This window comes from Miniopterus schreibersii (assembly GCF_964146895.1).
Source record: "Miniopterus schreibersii genome assembly, chromosome: 9".
Lineage (NCBI taxonomy): Eukaryota > Metazoa > Chordata > Mammalia > Chiroptera > Miniopteridae > Miniopterus > Miniopterus schreibersii.
The window spans coordinates 63,269,421-63,292,244 of NC_138118.1; the positions used below are offsets into that span (position 1 = coordinate 63,269,421).

The 22,824-nt window shown below is 43.4% G+C and overlaps 1 protein-coding gene across 18 annotated transcripts in view; it reads right to left on the reverse strand.

The window, feature by feature from the left end:
• ICA1 (islet cell autoantigen 1) overlaps nt 1–22,824 on the reverse strand; it is a 124,586-nt gene that overhangs the window by 69,802 nt on the left and 31,960 nt on the right. For all 18 annotated transcript variants that reach the window (XM_081147064.1, XM_081147075.1, XM_081147060.1 and 15 more), the window contains one exon: nt 21,934–22,132. In XM_081147064.1, the coding sequence (XP_081003190.1) occupies nt 21,934–22,132 (199 nt within the window). The remainder of the gene's footprint in view (nt 1–21,933; nt 22,133–22,824) is intronic.

Consider the following 22,824-nt stretch of genomic DNA (forward strand, 5'->3'; position numbering starts at 1 on the left):
TGAACTCGATCCTGTGGCCTCAGCAGCCACAGAGCAGAGAAGCGATGTAGTTGGATTTGGTTTTCATTTTGATCACGCCCGGTTGTGTGCAGGCAGACTTGAAGTAGGGAGGCATGGTAGGGGCTTGTAGTCCAGGTAGAAAGGAGAGCTAACATGGTAGGCACAGATTTGGGTAATATTTAGAATGCAAAGATTTACAAATCTAGTGATCTGTTCGATGTAGAAGGTACAAGAAAGAAAGACATCAGATATTTCATGGTTTTTAGCCTCAGTGAGAATAAAGTGAGCTGGTGATGGGGTGGCAACACAGGGAGACAGGGAGATGAAGTCAGTTTTAGATGCCCTGTGGTTACAGTTCCGGCACATCTCTACATGAGAGGTGAGACACTCAAGGGGTAGTTGGGTCTAGTAGGATGGGCTTGAGGGAAGGCACTGGACTAGAGATTTTGGAGTCAACTAATTAAATCAGCAGCATGAACAGATCATTCAGGAAAAGCATGATGTTTAAGAAGAATATTTAGCCAAGGACGGGACCCTGGGAAACACCGACATTAATATGGTAGACAAATGATCGGGCAGCAATGAAAGACTAGGGTACAGGATTTCAGAGGGTCAAGGCCATAGAGTATGAAGCAGGAGGGAGTGGTCACATTGTAAAATACTGCAGATAGGAGATCCCTTAAGATAAGGCCTGAAAAGATGTGCTAGAGTTTGGACTTTGGGAAGTCATAGACATTTCAGGAGAGAAGCAGGGGTAAATTATGAGGCGAGTAAATGGAGACAAATTTTTTGAGAGTTTTCATGAGAAGGGCATGGAAAGAAAGCAGTGGATACCTACAAAGATGCCAACTGATGACTGCAAATTTCTCACTGGGGTAGGAGACACAGCCATGAACTGAGAGTGAAGATGGAGAATTAAGCTGAGGAAGGTTATGAAGGTTTAGGGGAGCCAGGAGAGGGAAACTGCTCTTCAGGTGCTCCGAGAGGGTTAACGCTGCTTGTTTCCAGGGCTCCTTCATTTCCCAGAGCATTCGCAATCATGAATCCAGGAAATGACATATATTTTACATGGGCGGGCCGCTGGATCTCAGAAGCTGCTTTGAATAATGCTTAATGAAACTGATAGGTTATGTGGCGGAGTGCATTTCGCAAAAGTGACCACAGCAATATTTCCAGCTCCACATGGCAGAGATTTCCTAACTAACTGCCTTAATGAGTAGCATGCAGAAATGACACTGTGTGACTTCCAAGGCAAAAGGCAACGCAGTTTGGGACCTGCTCTTCATCTGAGGAGGCTATCACCTGCCCACATGTCTAATGGTTGGTGCTGGTTGCTGTCTGGGTAGTACTGAGACTCAGCTATTTTTTAAAATAGACTGATACACGGGAAACTAGGTGTGATAAAATATTAATTATTATAAATACAGAAACAGTAAAAAAACACAACACCCTCAGACTTAGTATAACTATTTGAATAAAGGCTACTTTAGGTATAGAGTTATAGCTTAGACACAGATATTCAGGGTACATTTAAACTGAAGTTTTACCCCACACCACTTCCAGCCTCACATTTCATTGAGGGAGCCCAACCTGCCCACATGTCTAATGGTTGGTGCTGGTTGCTGGCTGGGTTCTAAGGGCAAGCATCCTGAGAAAAAGAGCCAGTCCAAAGTTGTATTGTCCTTTGCCTTGGAAGCCACAAGGGTCATTTCTGGGCCCTGTCTGAATTCCTGACCCACAGAATCTGTGAGCATGATAAATGGCTGTTTTATTCTACTAAGTTTGGGAGTAATTTACTCAGCCATAGTAACTGAAACAGCATCCAAATATCCACTCAAGCGAACATGGGTATTAGGGAGATGTTCATGTATCCCACACAGAGTCATAAGACATGTTGAGGGTTATTGTTCTGATCCCTCTTGATTACAAGATAATGTTTTCATTCATTTCCCAGACTTCGGTTTAAATGTACCCTGAATATCTATGTCTAAGCTATAACTTTATACCTAAAGTGGCCTTTATTCAAATACTTATACTAACCCTGAGGTTTGTTTTTTTTTTACTATTTCTGTATATATAATAATTAATATTTTATCACACCTGGTTTCCCAGTGTATCAGCCTATTTTAAAAAATAACTGAGTCTCAATACTACCTCCTACTATCTCTGAGCATTAACACACACTTTCTCCCTCTCTCTCTGTCACACACACACACACCTGATTATCTTAAATAAGCCTTACCGACAGGTCAACACAACATGAGCTGAAATATTTCTCAGATCATTAAGGAGTAAAATACTTAAAATCCTCTTACTAATTTCTAAGACAGAGCTAAGCAACATCTCAGAAAGCACATGTCCATAAAACTGTATTTTAAAGCATGGATCATGGTTTCTACTTAATTTCTATTTTCATATTCTGGAGCTCAAATGCAGAAAACTGAGATAATCATATTCTTTAGTTTTAGCAACATTATTTCTCTTCTAGTTTAGACTTTGAGCACATTGGCAGTTAAAGGAAAAAAAGGTAAGGTCTTTTTTATACTAGTGAGTAAATACTAAGTATATCAGCACACTTTCCCCTCCCCAACAACCTTGACTCTGCCAGAAACTCCCTACCTCCAAAATCACCAATTAAACACCACACTCTCTGATCAAAGCTCTCTATCCTTGGGACTCACTTTGCAGGACTCCCCAGTATAACAGCGGGGGCTTCATTCTCACTGACGCTTCAGATCCACTGAGCTCCTTCCTCACTTCCCTTCTTATCTGGCTTGTATTGTATGGCCATCACCTCAATCACTCTTTGGCTACTATCATCAACAGTTCTTACTCATGTCACAACTACCTGAAAAACTCCAACTGTGGATGGACCCGAGTGCCTACTTTCTCATGTCTGTGCCTGCAGCAACTTGTGTGCTGTTGAAGAAAAGTCACCCACTGGGCAGAGTGGTATTACCCTATAACTGCATGAGGACCCATACAAGTATCTATATGGAGCTTGCATGTGAATTAGAACAAGATGTTACCTCCTCAACACACTTCACTTCTCTGTGAGGAAGCTGTCCTGATCATCTTGATCTTGCAAGGACGAGATACTTTACTACCATCTGCCAGAAACTTGTCATAACAAATAAACAATGTTTATGATGTAAGCAGTGCTCCCTTAGGTATGGCAACCTTGGGCAATACACAACCTGCACAGCTATACCTGGTGGCCCTGATGACTACCCTCTACCAGGCACTTGAGTCACTAAATGTTCCTTTAGTTAAGTACGTCATACCTTCTCCTATCACCTTACACCCAACTCTTCATTTTTCCCCTTTATTCTCAGGGGATGTCTATTCCTGATCCTTCAAGGAGAAAGCTGGAGCCGTCTTAGGGGAACTCCTTAATTGTCCTACTATCAGATGTACAAACTTTCTTCCCTCCCCCTTTCCCTCCCTCCTTCCCTCAGCTCCAGCCTTTTTTCTTCCTTCTGAAGACCACCCCGACTCTGTAGGCTCTGTGTTCCAATCCTCCCTGTCTTCGAGGTGAGGACCCACCGGCACCAAGATACTCCTTTCTCTCTGACTTTGTGCTCTACCTCCTAGCCATTTCCCACCTGCAGTCAAGCACACTTTAATGTCTCCTCTGGGGAAAAATCACACTCTGGCTCCTGCCCTTGCTCTGCACTCTATTCCCAGCTGGGCTTCTCAATGAGAGTTGCCCCCATACCCGTATCTCCATTTCCTCATCTCTTCTCACCCCTCCTACCCCACCTGCGCCTCACTCAATAATTCTATAAAACACACTTGCCTGATGCTAAGTGCAGGAGCACTTTTATTCTTCATTGTCTTTGACATAACAGTGGGGACATTCGGGGTTGAAGGATTCTTCCTTTGAAATATGTGCATTTTTTGGATGCACCAAATAACCTTGCTTTTTCTTTATATCTTTGGCTTCTCATCTACTTGACCCCTAAATGCTGAAATTCCAGTCCCCCTTTCCCTTTGTATTCCAAATGCCCTCTTAAGGGATCTCACCTTTTCTCATGTACCTCAATAGCAGATACCAACAATTCCTAAATGTGAGTATCTCACCTGATCTGTTTCTTAGAGCTCCAAGCCAAAATATACAATTCCACTTGGATCTATCTCACATTCTTCTCTTATGTAACAGGAAGAAAGAATCATTGTTCTTATGCCCCAGACGTAATTGTGTAAAGACAGGCAGAAAAAAAATGCTAGAAGCAGAGGCACAGCTGGTTCTGAACACACATGTGTTGTGCATGCTCTTTCTTTGTTACACATACACACACACTCCATCTCTCCAAAACCTGGCAGTGCCTCTAGGTTTCCCCTATGAGGGTGCTCACTATAATGCTTTTTTTTTTTCTTTCTTGTTACCTTCCCTAAAAATAGGCAGAGCTTAGTATCCAGCAGTACTTTCAAGCTTATTTCCTGCTATCACCCAACCGGAAAGCGTGGTTGGTATAACCAGTCTGGCCACCAGCTCTCTATCAAGTCACGCTCAGGCTGAAAGGGACACTAGATCTGGAATCAGCCAGGAAAGTGGATCTCTGCCCAGTTCTATCAGGCTCTCCAAGGTGACCACGTGTAAATCAAGTTCTGGGAGTGTCTGGCATCCTCCTGGCATGGTCTCCCTCATGGCACATGAACTATGACTTAAAAAATGGAAAATTAAAAAAATTGGAATTCTCTGTTAGAGAACTTTTTCTCACCTGGCTTATAAGTGTTAATAGAAATGCATTTAGTTTAGAATAAAGTGGCAAGTTATCCCAAATTAGATGGAACTCCATGCCCGCCGTGAGGTTCTGGGGGGACAGGGATCTAGGGAAGTGCCATACATGGACTGTTCTGCTCATCTGAACACCAAGCAACCAAGCATATTTGCTCTCTCTTATATGTTTTATCTCCCCAATTAAACTGTAAAACTGAGGAGGGGGCCATTTTTGGTCTGTGTTCCATTTTCCATAGAATCCAACACAACAGGCACATTCAATAATTGGCCACTAAAGGAAGATCAAAGAATGGAAAGTAAGCCTAGAGTTTCTGCTGACATATGGTCAATCAACTTATCTTTGAAGTGAATGCTCTCTTTACAAATGTAACTTTTAGCTCCAGAATCAAAGCAAAGTGGTAAAAAAACACAAATATTGCCACAGAGAAGGGAAACATCTAGGCACTCATGCTGGGATGAATCTCAAAACATTTCCTTTAAAAAACCCGAGTCCTTCCTTAATCAGCATTCCCTTTAATTTTCTAGCTACTGCTCTTCATAGAAGGGTCAGTCTGTCCCTCTGGGAGCCTCTGTCTAAGAGGCTCGGGGGTGGGGGCAGGACCCAGAATTCTGATCAGTGTTTCGAGGGAACAACATAAGATGTGAAAAAAACAAGGCAGCCCGGCCGGGCGTGGCTCAGCGGCTGAGCGTCGACCTAGGATCCAGGCAATGGGGGTTCGATTCCCGGTCAGGGCACATGCCCGGTTGCGGGCTCGATCAATGACCCTTTCATCATTGATGTTTCTATCTCTCTCTCTCCCTCTACCTTCCTCTCTCTGAAATCAATAAAGATATATTAAAAAAAGAAAAAAACAAGGCAGACCTTGCTGGCCGTCAGCACAGGAGGTGAGAAGGAACAGCAAGGTTGTAAACTGCTTTTGGAAACAAGAATCATACTTTGGATAACAAGGGGTTCTCAACTAATGCACAAACAGGACTTGCCAGAATAAATAAAAAAGGAACAAGATTTCTGATTGAAGCCAACGGAGGAAAAAATAAAACAATAATGGGTCCCAATCTGAGTCACAAAGCATAGTCTCATTTAGTCCAGGTTCTGCATGGGGTCTGGGCCCGATCTGGAGGAAGCATGCACCAGGTGGAAATAATGCAGCCAGGTGAGGTTGAGAGAGGACTTACCTGTTTGGCTGAAATGCTAAAGGCTTTCCAGGCCTCTGCACAAGGAAATGCAGCTATCGTGTGCACACATACACACTTAGATCTAAAGGGGACACAACAGGATTGCCCATGGGCTCCTGCACCTAAAACATCCAAACAGGTCTACCTCTTACTGCTTGAAAATCTTGGAGAAGGTAGGATTTAGGTTTAATGTGGGGAGGGGAGGGGAGGGGAGGGGAGGGGAGGGGAGGGGAGGGGAGGGGAGGGGAGGGGAGGGGAGGGGAGGGGAGGGGAGGGGAGGGGAGGGGAGGGGTCAGTGTGCTTTTCTGTTCGCATGTCCATGCACCTGACCTTCTCCATAGTCAGTCTCGGGGGCATACAACTGCCTGGCCTATGCTGGAGGCTGTTCATTTGGATGATCACAGGAGAAATACAAAGAGAAGCGGTACCCTCAGCTTCTGACCCAGGTGGGATTTTCAAGTCAGCAGCAATAGAAAAAGCCTGACTCAGGCTTTGCCAGACAATAGAGGACTACACACTGTTATCTCCCACTTTAGTAGGTGGACTTGATCATATTTTTCTTATGGTGGTGGTAGGAATGGGAGTTTAATGATGAGAGGGAGGAAGGAAGAAAGATTGTCCATCCCTTCCTGGGCCTGGGCAGTCAGTTGGGGAAGGGGGCCCTGACACATGGGCCCAACTTTGTCCCAGGGAGAGAAAGCACTAAGACAAAAATTACAGGCAGAACGTGGTGTGCCCCACTGCCTGCTTGGGAGTTTGCAGGGCTTTGGGGGGGGGGGGGGAAGTTTGCCTCTCAGCCCTGTGTCAGCTCCAAACAGGATCGATCAGCTGCATCAAAGTAACGCAGCACAGTAGACGAAGGAAGCCTCAATTTACCTCCCCAGTGTCTCCCTGGGCTCTTGGGGATCCAGAGGAGCTCACATGACCTATGGGAGGAAGAGGAAAGTGGCTAAGGGTGTTTGCTAGTGAGCTTGCCAGGAGCAGCCCTGGGTTGGGGGCTAAATTGGCGTCCAAGGTCTGAGTTACCATTAGGGTGATTCATTCAGGGAAGATGGCTGAAGCTCCTGGAATATTGCTAGACCAAGTGTTACCGCAGCCACGGGCTTCAGGGACATACTGTGCAAGCCCAGGCTGGCCATTCTGCAGCAAAGACATGCAAGGAGTCTGGGACAGAGGGTGGCTTTAAGGATGCCATGCCCCCTGCCCACCTCCAGGACACAGTGGGCCCAGTGCCCTCCTGGGGAGGAAGAGTGGAGTGGAATTCTGAAAGAGAATCCCCAAGGAGACGATCTGAACTGGGGCTAATAAGAAGTAGAATTTTGAGTAGACTCGACATTTACACTGAAACGAGGGAGGCTCTTTAACCTCATTTAACTGACAAGTCAACACGTCCCCACCACCCACGCTCAAAAAGAAACCACTTCAGGTCCAGAAACTAAGATGTGTGTGTTGAGGTGACCTGAGTCAATTGGCAACCCCTCCCACTTGGCCCTGCCACCCTGTGGGACATTGGGAAAGTTCCTTAACCTCTCCAAGCTTCAAAATCCTCAACTGTGAAGAGGGGATCACAGCGTCTACCCTTTGGAGAATTTTATTGTGCCTATTTGTATCAGATGCTCAGAATAGTAGCTGGCACATGGAAAACTTCTAATAAGATACTTGTTAATTTTGTTATTATTTCTCCTAATGCATTCAACTTCAAAGTTTCTTTTGTCCCATTCGAGAATGGCTGGAAATTGGTCAAGAAATGACAACATACTATATTCCTGACATTCTTTATTTATAATTCCATACCCTCTTCATGTATCCCACAAGCACAGAAATGTCATTCTGGGAGAAATGACATTTGAGAATTACTATTTTCATACCATCCCTGACTTTTTCTCAACATCTTGGTGCTTCCTACAGAAAGGAGCTCAAAGCCAGGACATCACTGCTTATGAATCACGTTAGCTGTAACAGACCACAGAGTAACGTGACGGCGCTGCTGCAGGGCCTGGGGGTGAAGGCTTCTCTGTTTAAGCTGCTCTAGTCCTGAGAGGGTGAACCAGCTTCAGGCGGCAGACAAACCACATGACAGGGGAAAGAGGCAGAGGAAGGATTTATTCCTGATGCTGTAAGCACTTTTTCTTTTTCTTTTTTCACAAGCATATTGGGACACAAACAGCGCCAGATTGCTCTTGGAAAATTCCCTGCATTTAACATGCATAAATTAATTCTCAGAATTGTTTGCTGTGTGCCCACAAAGCAGCATGATCCTGAGTAATCAATTCGAGATATCAACTAACCTGAGGCTCCTTTGAGCTCTTTGGGAGAACACGGAGGAGGGGTTAGTTGAAATTGGAGAAAAGATTTAATTAGCAAGGTTAATATTGATTGTAGATGAGCAAAGTAAGTATATCTGAGTGTCTGCGGCATACAAATCTCTAGGCTCTTAGGGCTTAAGCAAACATGTGATAAGTACCAAGAAGCAGAGCACTGACTCATTTGGTAGGATTCCTGGGAATCAAGTGGTTTTATTTAAGTAACTTTTCCATACAATTCAAGTTCTCTCTATTAAAAAAAAAACTTTAAAATATAAATCTTCATTTAATAGACACCTGTCTTCTTGAATTTCTGTCTTGTTAAATATGGTAAATCACCTTTTCTGATGGCTCAGTCATCACTATGAGCACAAGCTATGCTGTGGTGGTATGTGGAGAAAATATTCTCCAGGTGTGATCCGTGGACCCCAGCAAGGGATTCAGGTGGGAGTTCTTTAAAAACCAGACTCCTGGTCCCCACCCCAGACCTCATAAATCAGCATCCTTAGGTGGGACACAGGATTCTCCATGTCCAACTGGCTTCTCAGAGGATTCTTATACTCAACTCAGGCCAGAAAGACCCTACCTCAGGGTCAGTTGGATGTATAGGAAGATGTCCTTTATTACTGGAAATGTTGCAGGTGACCTGCTCACTTCCTGTGGATATTTGCTCTAGGGCCTCTGTGACCTTCCTGTTACAAGTAAAAACCTTTCGATCGTGCACTGGCTTTCAACCTACCAGCCAACATGCCCAGCATCTTCAGCTGGGATGCTGGCCTCTGTGATGTCTACTTTCCATTCATGAGCCTTTTACCATCCATTCTGACTCAGGACCCTGAGCTTGAAATATACTGCTGCAGGATTCGGGCGCTGGCCCGAGGAACCCCGTTTCACCTCACAAGGGCCCTCAGAACTAGGTGGAACCAAGAAGTGCTCGATGCGGAATACAGAAACGCGACCAGATGTTCAGAGGACAGACACACTGACGGGCTGGCTTGATGAGAAGGGAAAAAAACACCTCCACATACTTTTTTATGAGTAATGGTAAAAGGTGCCTCTGGGGTCAGAGAAAATGAGTCCAGAGGATACAGAACATGCTGGAAGATGTGGCTGCTGCTTTACTTCGTAGCTGGGTCTCCACCACAGAAACACCTTCTTCTACAGCCGCTTAGCACGACACCAAGGTCCACTTATTAGATGAGGGGGCACTCGGGGCAGAAGTGGTGAGAAGAGCATTGACCTAGGCACCGGAGGACTTTGGTTCATACGCGTGGCTGTGGGTCAGCCAGTCGGACTCATGGCGCCTCAGTGGTCATCACCGTGAAATGGGACAAGCACCCATGCCCTCACTGACTATGAAACAGCACTGCGAACTGAAGAGCATTTTACAAATACTGAATCGGAAATTGTCTGCATTATGTACATATTTAAGTAGCTGCTACATTTACCTATAAGACAGAATGCTAAGAAAAATCCCTAGGCTGGGAAAAAATTCAAATATGTTAAATATCTTGCATAAATGAACCTATCATATAGTTCACTGTGGAACTTAACTAGCTGCGGTTTTTGTACCATGAAAAAAATGATACTTAAAAAAAGAGCAGTATTTTGACTTCTGTAGAACTCACACTTAACATTCTCTTAAAATACGTTGTTCTTATTTTCTAGATCGAAGCATAAGCGAAAGTTGATCAAATCTTCATTTTATTTTCAAAATCCTCTTTCCTAACATCAGCTTCTTAATGTCTACTTTACTTACACAATTTATTAGTTGAAACTGAAGAACAGTGGGGAAGGTGGGGACATGCCAGGGACAGGCAAGGAGCAAGTAGGTCAGTACAGAACACAAGAGGCTTTGCCCCAAACCTAAAATACATTGAGGGTAAAGAAGGGGGTGTCTAACTTAGGAAACCTAACCATTGTCTGCCTCCACATCACTACTTTTAGCTGCTACTTTTTATTTTAAAGTGGAAGCCGTGCAAAAAAAAATTTTTTAAAGGCAAAGCTCGTTCTTTTCAGCAGAAAATTAAAATTAAAAGCAGACGGAGGCCCGGGTAATAAGTACCAATAAAAGCTTTAGCTGACATAGCTTTAATTTACAAATCACTGGCTTTTCCTGGCAGGGCTTGGGGACGGAGGGGGAGGAAGCATCGCCTACGCAGCCTGGATGAGGCAGATACGGAAAGCTTTAGAATTAGAGGTGCTTTTGACCTTTTACTCTAAAACACTTGATTTGCAGTGACCATGATAAAATTCCAGGGAAACCTGAGTATGCTCTGCAGTCTCTGGAAACCCTATGTCCTTATGCCTCTCAGTCGTATCTGATTTTGACATGAATCCTTCGTTAGTGGGAGCCCAGTCCATCACGTGTGCACAGAAAGATGTGGTTCAGGCTCTGCGTGCATGCCCATTTCTTTTTAACCTTGAGCATTCGGAGGCCCTTGTGAGCATATTAAAAATAAATTCGTAATAAATAAATAAATACTAGGAAGCCAAAGGGATACAGTTTTGATTTATGACAACTGATACTACTTCTCGGGAAATTTTAAGGACAAAATTAGGGCTCACAGGAGCATAAATACTCCTGATTTCGTTTGCAAAACCTGGAAGGCTACCAACAAAAAGGAACTGATGAAACGGCTAGATTTCGGAAATTTAGCAGAAAACAGATTTAGAGAAAGGGGTTGAGAGAGACACTGCAGGGAAAGATTTTGACTGGGCGTGCTGAATAGCATGAATGAGAATTGCAAGTGGACAGTGAGCACAGAGCGTCATTAAAGAGCCAGAAAACCTCCATGCCGAGGGATCAAATGTCGGCCCACAGGACACGGCGACTCAACTCAGAGGCCCCAGTGTGGGGCGACAACGCTGCCCTCTCCCCCTCGGAGTCCTTTCTGGGAAAGGACTTTCCTACGTTCTCACTGGTGCAAAACACAGACCATGCTTCTTCTAGGACGCAATCGAGGCTAATGGGAAAAGTTATCTACTTACTTTCTCACCTTTCCCCCCTACAGGATCAGCATGACTCTGCTTATTCCAGTTTTCTCAGAATAGGGAAGGCTTTTAAAAAGTAAACTTCTCATCGTCTTTCCTGATTCTAGTGGGTTCCCCTCAGGCGCTATTTTGGGTCCCTTTATGCTCAGTGACCTCACCACCTCACATGGCTCTCTCCCTGCTGATGGCTTTCGAGCATGACTTCATCCTACCGTCTCCTCCATCCGGCTGCCCTATGACATCGCCTTTGGAACTTGGCTCCCACTTTTGCCTCTAAAGCCTATCTTCTCTCTCCCCTTTTTATTAAAAAACAGAACAAAAATATCTTCCCCGTTTTTTGTCCGCTTAAGAGTTTTCTGTCCTTGTCTCTCTCTCCTTCCACCAAATCTTACCTGTTCTCATTCCAGTCTCATGAATCCTCATTATTTTTAGACGTTATTTTAAGGAAAATACACGTACATGGCACAAAATTAAAAAGGCACACAGGGAGGCGTGCAGTAAAACTCCAACCCCATTCCTATCTCTTTTTATCTCCTCTCCTCTCAGGGCATCCATCCCCCAGTCTTGTCTCCTGCCCCAGAAAACAATTACGATTGCCAGGTTCCCCTGCATTTCCCTGCCCCCCCCCCCCCCGCAACTGAAGAAGAAAAACAATTGAGAGAGAACAAGATCCTAAATATATTTTACTCTACTAGCTCCTTTTCAGCTTCCCTGTTTATCTGAGCAATTTCTCCATTTATTTCCCATGCATTAATCTGTGGGCTTTTCATACGGCTCTTCTTCCCTGGATGCAGGCATTTTCCAAGCCTCTTTGCCTGGACCTCTCTCAGAAAATGACCTAATACACATGGATGGTTTTTGCTTGTAAGAATGCAGAGTCCCACCTCTAAAAGCCCAGGAAGAAAAGAAAAAAAAAAACCTATTTAAAGGAACAAAGCAGGGAAAAAACCTCCATCCCTCAATTTGTTTATATAATTAATCTATCTTGAGAAGTATCCCTTATTCCAATGTCAGCAGTCACCAGAAGCACCCCAGTAAGGAATCGGCATCTCAATGACAATGGTTGTCTCAGAATCACAGCTGGGGAGTGAATTTAAATAGATGGATGGACAGATAGATGGGTAGTTGGATAGAAAGAGCCAATCAACTGTGAAGTGTTACCAAGCCCTAAAATCATATTTCATTTGATGGGAACAAGAGAAGCCTGATTAATGCATGTGGGAATTTCATTCCAAAGTTATACCAATGGCCTTTCAAGGACTTGCTTTTTCTTAGGGCTCCCTGAGTTCATGTCAGATTGGCCGGTTTAATATTTTAGGGCTCCTATGTATGTGTTTCATTTCTCGTGTGGAATAATGATTTAGTTTGGGATAATTGCTACATTACGAAACTTTTTTTTCTTTCACTAGGGACAATTTTATTCTACCTGGAACTGTCCTGAAAGTTTTATGCTAGGAGGATAGCACACATACTTAAAACTGCTTTCTGTTTAAGGTTTTACCAAAAAACTCATTAAAGGAGGCAAAGTGAAGCCACTCTTTGAGAGAAGAGAGTTGAAAGTGGTGGGGAACTGTGCATGCTCCAGGGAACAGAGCATGCTACCACCGACCGGGTCATAACCTGGGTGACGCGAGGACCTCCCCTCACTAATTTCCCTTAGATAAGGGCCGCATCAGTTCACTGGAGACCAACGAATCAACAAATATATATTTTTTTAATTTCAGAACTATGAATGGAAAATACCAGTGTTCTATTTAGTCATCCTTTTGATGATAGTTCAAACACTAAAGTATGGGTAGACTTAGGACTTGGGATACCAGGGGATTCTGAGTTTCACTGAGACAGGAACCCTCTGAACCCAGCAACAGCCTATGACTCCACCGTAGGGCCAGTACTGCTTGAATAAATCGTGTCAGGGATGCTCTGCTGGGGGCTCACAAAAATGATGCAACCATTTTTTTAGATGCTATTTAAAACTTTTCAACATTTCTTAATGAGAAGTGAACACAGAATGTAGGTTTTTCCTAAAGCAGTTGTGATTTAGAGCTTCCTTTCTGAAGTATTAACACTCCATAGCCAATTCATAAATCCAGTCTGATGTAAAAATGCCAATTTAGACAACTATCAAATCATTGTTATTTTTTTTCTTCTGTCCCTGAAAAGTCTGGTTGCAAAGAATGTATCTGAAGAAAATTCTTTCTGACTCTAATAAAAGTAACTTAGAGCACTATAAAGCTACTGGCATTCAGGGAATGGTAGATATATTACTCCTGTTAGAAATTAAATAAAATTCACATTCTATTTTGTGTATCTAAGAAAACCATTTTATAAAATGGCTTTGCCATTTAAATTGGTAAAAACCATTTTTAAAAATAAGAATAATAGCATAGTGAGATGGATTCCCTAAAGCATAAACATTTTTAAATGAGAGTGCTGGGCGAACCCACCAGGGTGCAACAACTTTCTTCTTCTATACTACGTTCTAGAAGGTGGTAAAAACTGCAACTAATTTGTCATGAGAGAATAAGAGGACTAGCTAGGAAAGAAGATATTTGAGCTGTTAAGCAAAAGGAAGAGGGTAATATAGACATGACAGACTTGGAGACGAACTGGAAAGATAGTAACTAGTAAATCACACGACTTGGACACAGTGATTTTCCATATAACCATAATCTAAGATGACACCTTCTTCAATAGCTACCAAAAGCAGACGGAGACAGATGGAACAGTCTGTGGTTGTGGGGGGGGGGGGGAATGGTGCCCTGGGCACCAGCCATCCCTCTGACCCTGCAGCCAAAAGCTCAACACGATGAAACATGGAAATAATGAATCCATCCAACAGACTCTAGCTGCGGAGGCACCGAGAGCCCATGTTCTGAGATGGGCTCACTGTATGGCAGCATTTTGATCTGGAACCTGATGGTTCTCCTCAGTAAAATCCGTATGTTTTGTAGATTATCATCCAAGAAATTCTAGCAACCAGGCTTGCATATGACATCCAGTGCACATAACTCTTCGGGAGAAAACCCAGACAATCTGGCAAAAGGAAAACTCTCTTGGGCCAGATCAGTTCACTTTCGCCCAGAGTCCACCCTGAAAATTGAGAGTTGAGCAAGCTTTCCCCTCAAATGATCAGAGAAGTGCTACATGCTATTTCTCACTATTTCTCTCAAGAGAGAAGCAGTCCCCTCTAACCCTCACATGAAAAACAATCTATTCTAAGCCAACACATTAGCTTTTATAGTATTACATGTTGTTTATTTTAAAAAACTATACCAATGTTTACTATTCTTATAAAAATTAGATAATGTAAACAGAATTAGTATATACAGACAATATATTCTCAGATGACAAAAATCAAATGACTCCTTGCTTGCAGAGCCTGAGTCTCATTTTTTAGTCAATGGCAGGGTTAAATTTCATTCAGTAATATAAACACTTATAAGATGCATATTATGTTTATTATGCATTTGGGGTTCAAAGCAGGGTCTGGAAGAGTTATTTGCAGACCATGCTCATAGCAGTACTATTGATAAGAGCCAAAAGGTAGAAGCAACCCAAATGTGCCCACTGCTAAACAAACGAGTACATAAAATGTGGTGCATGCATACAATGGAATACTGCTTAGCCTTAAAAAGGTAGGAAATCCTGCCACATGCTACAACATGAACCTTGAAGATATTATGCAAAAATGAAGTAATCTGGTCACAAAAAGACAAATACCGCATGATTACACTTATATGAGGTATCTAAAGCAGTCAAATTCATAAAAACCATAAGTCAAATGGTGGTTACCAGGGGCTGGGGAGGAGAAACGGGGATTGGTTGTTTAACAGGTATTAGTTTCAGTTTTGCAAGATGCAAAAGTTCTAGAGATTTGTTTTAAAACAATGTGAATAGACCTACTACTGAAATGGATGCTTAAAAATGGTTATAATGGTAAATTTATTTTGTGTATTCTATCATAATTAAAAACTGTTTTTAATTCCCAAACTTCTTGACCTCAACATGTCCTAGAGGTGACTATAAATCAGGGGCCAGCAAACTCTTTTCTGTAAAGGGGCAGAAAGCGAGTTTTCTGGCTCTGTGGGCCACAGCAGTCTCTGACACAACTACTCCCTGTGCCAGGGTGTTATGAAAGCAGCCACAGACGTAAGTATATGAATGGGTATGGTTGTGTTCCAATAAAAAACTTAATTTGCAAAAACAGGCAGCTGGCCTGTAGGTCATAGGTTTCTAACCCTTGCAAAAGTATTAATATCTAAATAAGAGATACACACGATCAGTTTGTAAGCACTGAAGGCTCGTCTACCCGAGAATTATGAGTGAAACATTCTTTTTTTTCCAGAGTCTAATATTAGCACAAGAGCAACAAGACCAGGCTGACCCAGCAAGGCCAGAACTTACTTGAAGTGGGAGGACAACACTATGCTGACAAAAGGCATGTGAGCCCTGCTCCAGCCTCCACTTCTCTGCAGATGAGCTTACCAATTTTAGAGCTTAATGATTTAGAGAAAGAAGAATAAAAATGCCACAGCTGGAGGGGAGCTTGGTGATCATCTGGTACCTGTCTCCTTTAGCGGATGAGAACACTGCAGTAGACTTACAGGCCTATCCAGGCTGTCGCAGCTGCTGTAGGCAGGGCTGCGAACGGAGCACAGAGCCATCCCAGCTCCGAGCTCAGGCGCCTTCCTGCTCCGTATTTCCCACCGGGAGCCGCGGCCAGCCCAGCCGGCCATCAGCTCTGGGAGAGTTACCTGTTTCATGCATACTATTCCAAATGGTCTTGGCTTAACTCTGAAACAAATGTTTGCTATTCACCAAGTTCAGCAGGGGAAATCGATAAAGACACACAAGGCCCCAAAGGCCTCATCTCATGAAATTCAGAAATGAAAGCAAGGGTGTCATTATTTGTTCCCTTCCCAATTGTGACATGTGAAAATGGCATGTTTTTCTTATGGCACTTGGGTAGTATAAAGACACAGCAGCCAGAGGGTGAGGTTTAGCAGCTAGATTCAATCTTCTTGGGTACCACAAAAGACAGGGACCCTAGTTAAACAACCAAAATAAAACAAGAAGCACACACCAAAACCCAACAAATGAAAATGGAGGGTTATGAAACAGATATCATCAAGAGGGTTTGCTTTACCAAAGGGGCTTTCAGCTCATCAAAGAACTCAATCCAGTGCACAGAATTTAGAACTAGAGGAGACAGAAGAGATCATGGGTCAAGCCTCTCACCCCTTTTATGTACGAATTAAGCAAAACCCTGTGAGTCAAGGTGCTGTTTAAATAGGTAGTGTTGGTTCCTTGCATGGGCCCAAAGCTGAAGTTCTCCCCATTCACTTAACACAATTTGTTGGGGTGGAGTGGGGGGTATCTCAGCCCTGCCCTTGGCCCTGAACCAAAGCAGAACACTGGTTTAAGCAAGAAAGCTGGAAGGCCCAGGGAAAACGCAAGGCCTTTATCACAGGACAGGGAGACGGCTGAGTGGGGATACTCCTGCATTATTACTTGGCGTCTCCACCTCTCGTGGGATCTGCCCTCAATTGCTAAAAGAGCCCGACCTCTGACAGAGACCAATGATTTCAGCCGTAATTAATGATACTGTCAAATTAATTAACCCATCTCTGTCCACAGGAAAAAACCCTCTAATGTCAATACTGCTGTTTACTAGTCCTTGACCAAGCTCTATAGACCCGAATCTCCAGTCAGAACACCACTGACTGATGACCCTAATAAGGCCCCCCTATTAAGCCACTGCCATTTGTTAATAAACCGTCTCACAGTGGCCTATCCTTTGATAATATGACTTTGGTGAATTAACAGCTCTCAAAAATCGAACACTGTTTTAAATAGACACAAGCCTGAGAACACCAGGGCAGCAAGAGCATTTCCTACCGCTTAGATCCTCTTCTGAATTATGGTGATGAAACACTAGACAAATGCTGCAGGGTTTCATTTAGCCACTTAATAAATGGCCCTCATTAAAACGCCAGTCCCCTTGTCCTTGTCTATAAGGGCTCCGGCTCATACAAATGCCCACGTATACATTTCCATATTATCTCTTCCGAGGATTGAGAACTATTTTCTTACACCTAACACAGCTTTTATTCCATTTAGAATAATTACCCTCCATCCCATTTCTGACTTTCAAGAAAAACAAGACACTTAATTGACCACAGGAGGACTCTCTCAAGGGCATCGGGCTGCAAAAGCTCTTCTGTGAGCTCACAACTTAAGCTGATGTAATCTGCTACAAGAAGCTGGCTTCTATTTTTAAATTATACCCTTTTACTCTGCCTTCAAAGGGCACATATATCACACATTGTAACTGCTCATAAAATACTCCATGGTGTAGCCTCCTGTCCGTCCCCCCCCCCCCCGCCCCCGGGGTGAGTCACGCTGTCAGGAGGGGCTTCCGAAGGCACCCAGCCGCCCAGCCCCACCCACTCAAATTCATCTACTATTTCCTACTATCTGGTCTTTAGGAGAAGAGTTGCATATGGCCACTCTCCAGGTGTCTTGTTTATCACAGCAATTTTGACAAGGAACAGATGACTAGCAGGGTCCTTCTTGAGCGCTGGGATCAAGCTCTCCCACCTCTTTGTATTTCCATCCCCAAATATAGGCACTCAGTAAATGCTTACTAAAGTTGCTGCTGAGAGCTCTGTCATCTGGCCTGTGTGCTTCAAAGGGGGCCAGGATGGAGACAGATTATTTACTTCGTTTGATTTTAAGGTTTTCATTCATCATTTCCGTCATGCTTACTGTGTTATTAAAACAGTTTCTCAGCATTTGGAAAACACTATGGAAACAGCCTTGGTTAGACATGAAAGTACACTTGATCTGGCTATTTATTTATTTACACTTATTTTGCTCGTATCTAAAAAGAATGAAGAGCTCTGTAATTAAAGTGGTGCCATGACGGAGTCTGGGAAAGGTCAGAAAAGGGTATTTCTTGGGCTACTGCCCTCTTCATTCCACGGGCACCCCATGTCTTATCTGGGTTCATACACAAACCTCCTAGCAGCGCTCCCAGACTCAAGGCTTGGTCCTTCCAATCCTTCTCCACATTAAAATCTAAGTGAGAAACCCCTGGCTGGAGTGGCTCAGTTGGTTGGTGCATCGTCTTATACACCAAAGGGTGGCGGGTTTGATTCCTGGTGAGGGCACATACCCAGGTTGTGAGTTTGATTCCCAGTCTGGGTGCTTGTGGGAGGCAGCCAATCGATGTTTCTCTCTCTCTCTCCTTCCTTCCACTCTCTAAGATTAATTTTTTTTTAAAATATATCTTTTATTGATTTCAGAGAGAGGAAAGGAGAGGGAGAGAGAGGGATAGAAACATCAACGATGAGTCAGTCATTGATCGGCTGCAGCCCCGCAACCCGGGCATGTGCCCTGACGGGGAATCGAACCCTGATCGCCTGGATCCTAGGTTGATGCTCAACTGCTGAGCCACGCCCGGCCGGGCTCTAAGATTACTTTTTTTAAAAATCTGAGTGAGCTATTGAGAATACTGGTTTAATCATGCCCCTCCCCTTCTCAAACCTTGCCATTCCTTCTCAGCCCTCTGGGAGGAGTCCCTTCTGGTTTGGCTGTGCTGACTTTTTCAGTCCCTCAGTCTGGGCACCACCGTTCCTGCACCCACTGTGCCTTCTGGGCTCTGGTCCTTAGAAGTGCTTTCACCTAAAGGCTTTTATTTAAGTAGCTTCCTCAGCCTGGAACTCTGTTCTGCTCTCCCTACTCCCTCCACCTAGCTCCTTCCCACTCACCCTTCACATCTTGGGCAGATGCCGCTTCCTGCAGGCAGCCCCTGGTTTGCTACCTGGGACTGCACCGTGCTTACCTGCTCTACCCCTAAGTGACTGCACATGATGGGAGAGCAGTGATCATGCCCGTCTATTCACTATTATATCCTATGTGTGGCCTAGCGCACAGTGGGGCTTCAATATCATTGGTTGGATGAATGAATGAATAAACGAATGAATGTATACTAAGACTATAATCAGGGGGTCCCATTTGTGAGGTATGAATTAGACTTCTGTCTCCTCAGAATTCAAAGAACAGAATTTATAGCAAAATACTACTTCAGTTCAAGATTCACCAGTTGAAATGGGACAGTGGCAGGAGGAAACTCTGGGGAAGCTGAAATTCTCCACCCCACAGTGTCACCTATGGAGCCACCCGCAGCTTGACCTCTCACCCAGAGGGCTCAGAATGAATACTTTCCCAAAAGGTCAAAGGAGAGCTGTTTAACAAGGAATCCTAACTGGGACAAAACACGAAAGCTTGCTCAAAGTTAAATTTCATGTTATGAACTCCAAACGAAGAGCAAACGCCACAGTTTAAATTCATTCCGAAGAGGGCGGCAGGCCACACATTAAGAATGCTACTTCTTACCTGCAAAACCACACATGTCCATTTCCAAAACATCTTAAGGTCAGTTGCATGTGGTGGGAATGCTCTAGAGGTTGGTGAAAACATGCTTCTGGCATTTCGAACTCAATGGCTGGAATCTGGCCATCAATATGGATACTAACTTGGAAACTGGTGCAGGGCTGGCCCTGGGGTTATGGCAGTAAAGAGAACCATTCCAGTCCCTGTCCCCGTGGAAAGTCCAGCCTTGTCAAGTACATACCCGCATTTGACTTCTTAAAAAATTCTTTCCCTAAATTCTAAGTACACCATGTTCTGCTATTAAATTAAATCCAGTACACATGGGACTGGGGTAAGGCATCGCTTCAGCTACTTCTTTAAGGCAAAGAATTTTTTTCAACCATATTTTCCAAAATCAACAGACTGATCACACTAAAGAGTGGTTAATGTTTCAACATTCAAACCAAATGACGAAGGGCTTGGTTTTCATTTCACCCTTACACAGCTAGTAACCACCTTCCAAAACAAAACCAAATAAACACCATTCCACATGAAATTCTCCGGCCTTCCAGAATAATCATACGTTTACTTTTATTATCTGGCACATAGCAGGTGCTCAATAAATGTTTGTTGAATGAATAAATCACAGGAGAGGTATTATAATGAAAATGCCCTTTTAAATTTTATGTATGTTCTTCAACATCCCCGTTTTTCCTCTTAGGGAAAATATTATGCATAATTTTCTAGGATTCTGACTTTCACTTCCTTGTAGGACCCTTAAAATAGATACCATTTTCTTCACATATAAAATGAAACCTGGGTCTTGGTTACTACGAAATTTAAAGGATGGAGTAGATCTAAAGTGACCGGCACTACGCCCTGCAAGTAATGTTGAGGTTTCCCCCTTTTTTCTTTTTTCAACCTCTCCACTCCATCTCCCACCCTCCTTTAACCCCCAAATAAAGTGTCAAAGACAAACCCAACCACTAGCCTGATACGAAAGTCAGGAAATCTCAAAAGTAGCCTGGGCTTGCCAATACCCAGCTATCAACTCTTGGAAAGTTTTATTTACTACTCTGGGTCCTTGCTTTTCTCTCTCATAGAATGAGTGAGTTTCTCTAGCTCATTTTTAAAGGGCTTTTCAGTTCTGATTTTCCATGAGCTCAAAAGCCTGCCTTGCCAAGAAGTTAGACGCTGTTAACACACTAAGGTCATCTGTGATCAGATATAAAATGACTCTGATTTCCTTCAGAGAGAGATTCTCAATTACAAACCAGAATAAGAGTTCACTTTTAAAAGAATTTTAATACCTAGGTCAAGAATTGGTGACCTTATTCTTAAGCAACAGAAGGTCCCTCTGTCCCCTCCCTCCACACATCCCCCACCTAACACATCCAACACACCCCATACATCTAACCTCCTGAGGACCAGTGGGGCTTCCCATTCACAGCTCTGCAATGATGTGCAGAAAAGGAAACCTAGGGATTTTAAGCAATATCATTGAATCATTTGAAATGAGTAAGAAGACAGTCGATACAATATTATGTCGAATCTAACATTTGCTTTTTTTTTTTTCACACCCAGAAATATATCTAAGACAACCAAACAAAGAACCCGACTATGTACGCAACAAAAAAAATCTCTCTGCATTTTCACAAATACTCAGTGCATGACTGCCACCTACTGGTGGGATGTATCCTTGTTTGAACAGATCTCCAAACCGCTAAAGGGACACAAGATAATTAAAAAACCAAGGGACAGTGTTCTCTGCTGCTCACTAGTTATCTCAGGGAAGTTTAGGGACATACCCATCTCCTCAGCTATATATTTTCCTCAGACAAATTTCTGAAGGGGTCTATTACAGATGGAGTCAATGCCATATTATTTAATCCTACAACTAAACCCTAATGCTTCTGAACCAATTCACAAAACAAAGGGAGCATTATTAATCTGTTAATTTAATATTCATTAGTAATTAAAAAGGATTTCCACAATAGTCTGTTCTCACCTTCCAGTTTCATTTGATCTAATTTTTAGTTATGCATGAAAAAGCCTTTAAAAGTGACAACCTTCCAAAAAGTGCACATTATATGAAAACCTGACTTCAATTAGAACCAGTAAGTCAGTCCCAGCAGTTTCCAGCTGTCTCTTCACTCGTATCCTTAGAGAATTATATATCACATTAATTGGTATTCTGTCACATAAAAAGACACCAGCGATGATTAATTGCATCCTTGGTGCTTTTGAGTTCTGTCTTCGTCACTCAAAGGATTCAAATCACACCTCATTACCTTCCAGCAGGTACCCCCTTTTGGTAACCCTCATAAAACCTCCTACCTTCCTGAACTTCTCCATCTGCTTGTAGAGGTCTGGATCAAGCTCCTGTGACACGTCCTTCATCCATAATAATGCCCCTCTGTATTCAGTCCGGCACTGCTCCATTCGGTTCACCGTCAGCCACGTGTCCGAGATGGCCCGATGCCGAAAAGTCTCCACTTCTTGGTGAAATCGACACAAAGGATTCCGCAAGGCCAACCTACACCGAGGATAAAGCCACAGTCTTAAAACCAAACGGGCTAGACATCTGAGTCCTCGACAATTTACCAATCTTAAATTCACGAGCCTAGGCAGTGCCTTGAACATAGCCAATGCTGTGGAAATTCTTGATGAATTATAACTGAAATGTACGTGAAAGGATGAGTCAACCAGAGATGATTAGCCATGTACTGATCTCTTAGATTACTGTTACTTAACGGTACTGTTGGGAAGTATTTCCATCAGTATTGTTGGGGGTGGCCTCATGCCTGGGCAGAGGGTACTTGTTGGAAGCTGGAACCAATCCTGTGTTAACGGAGAAAGGTCTCAGAATAACCATTTCCCATGTCTACTCTTGGCCACTCCCTGCCTGCTGCTCCTCTGAAGCCTGACCCTCTGAGGAGGGATGGACCTCCTATGTGATTAGTGTCTCCCTGGCTAGGCCATCTTGGATTACTCTCCAAAGGCTGGGCATCTGCTGCTTGTTCCAACAGCGAATGAAGCGCAAACAGAAGCATTTTTAAATGATCTAGGAAGGTGGAGCAGTGCATGCACTGAGGGTTTACTGTGTTAGGCACTTTTAGTAGGTTCTGCGATTTGATCCTTACTAGAAAACAAAACTTAAGGATACGACTACACCAGGAATGAATGTATGTTATACAATGAAGTGGGTGCAAAATAATTATAACATTG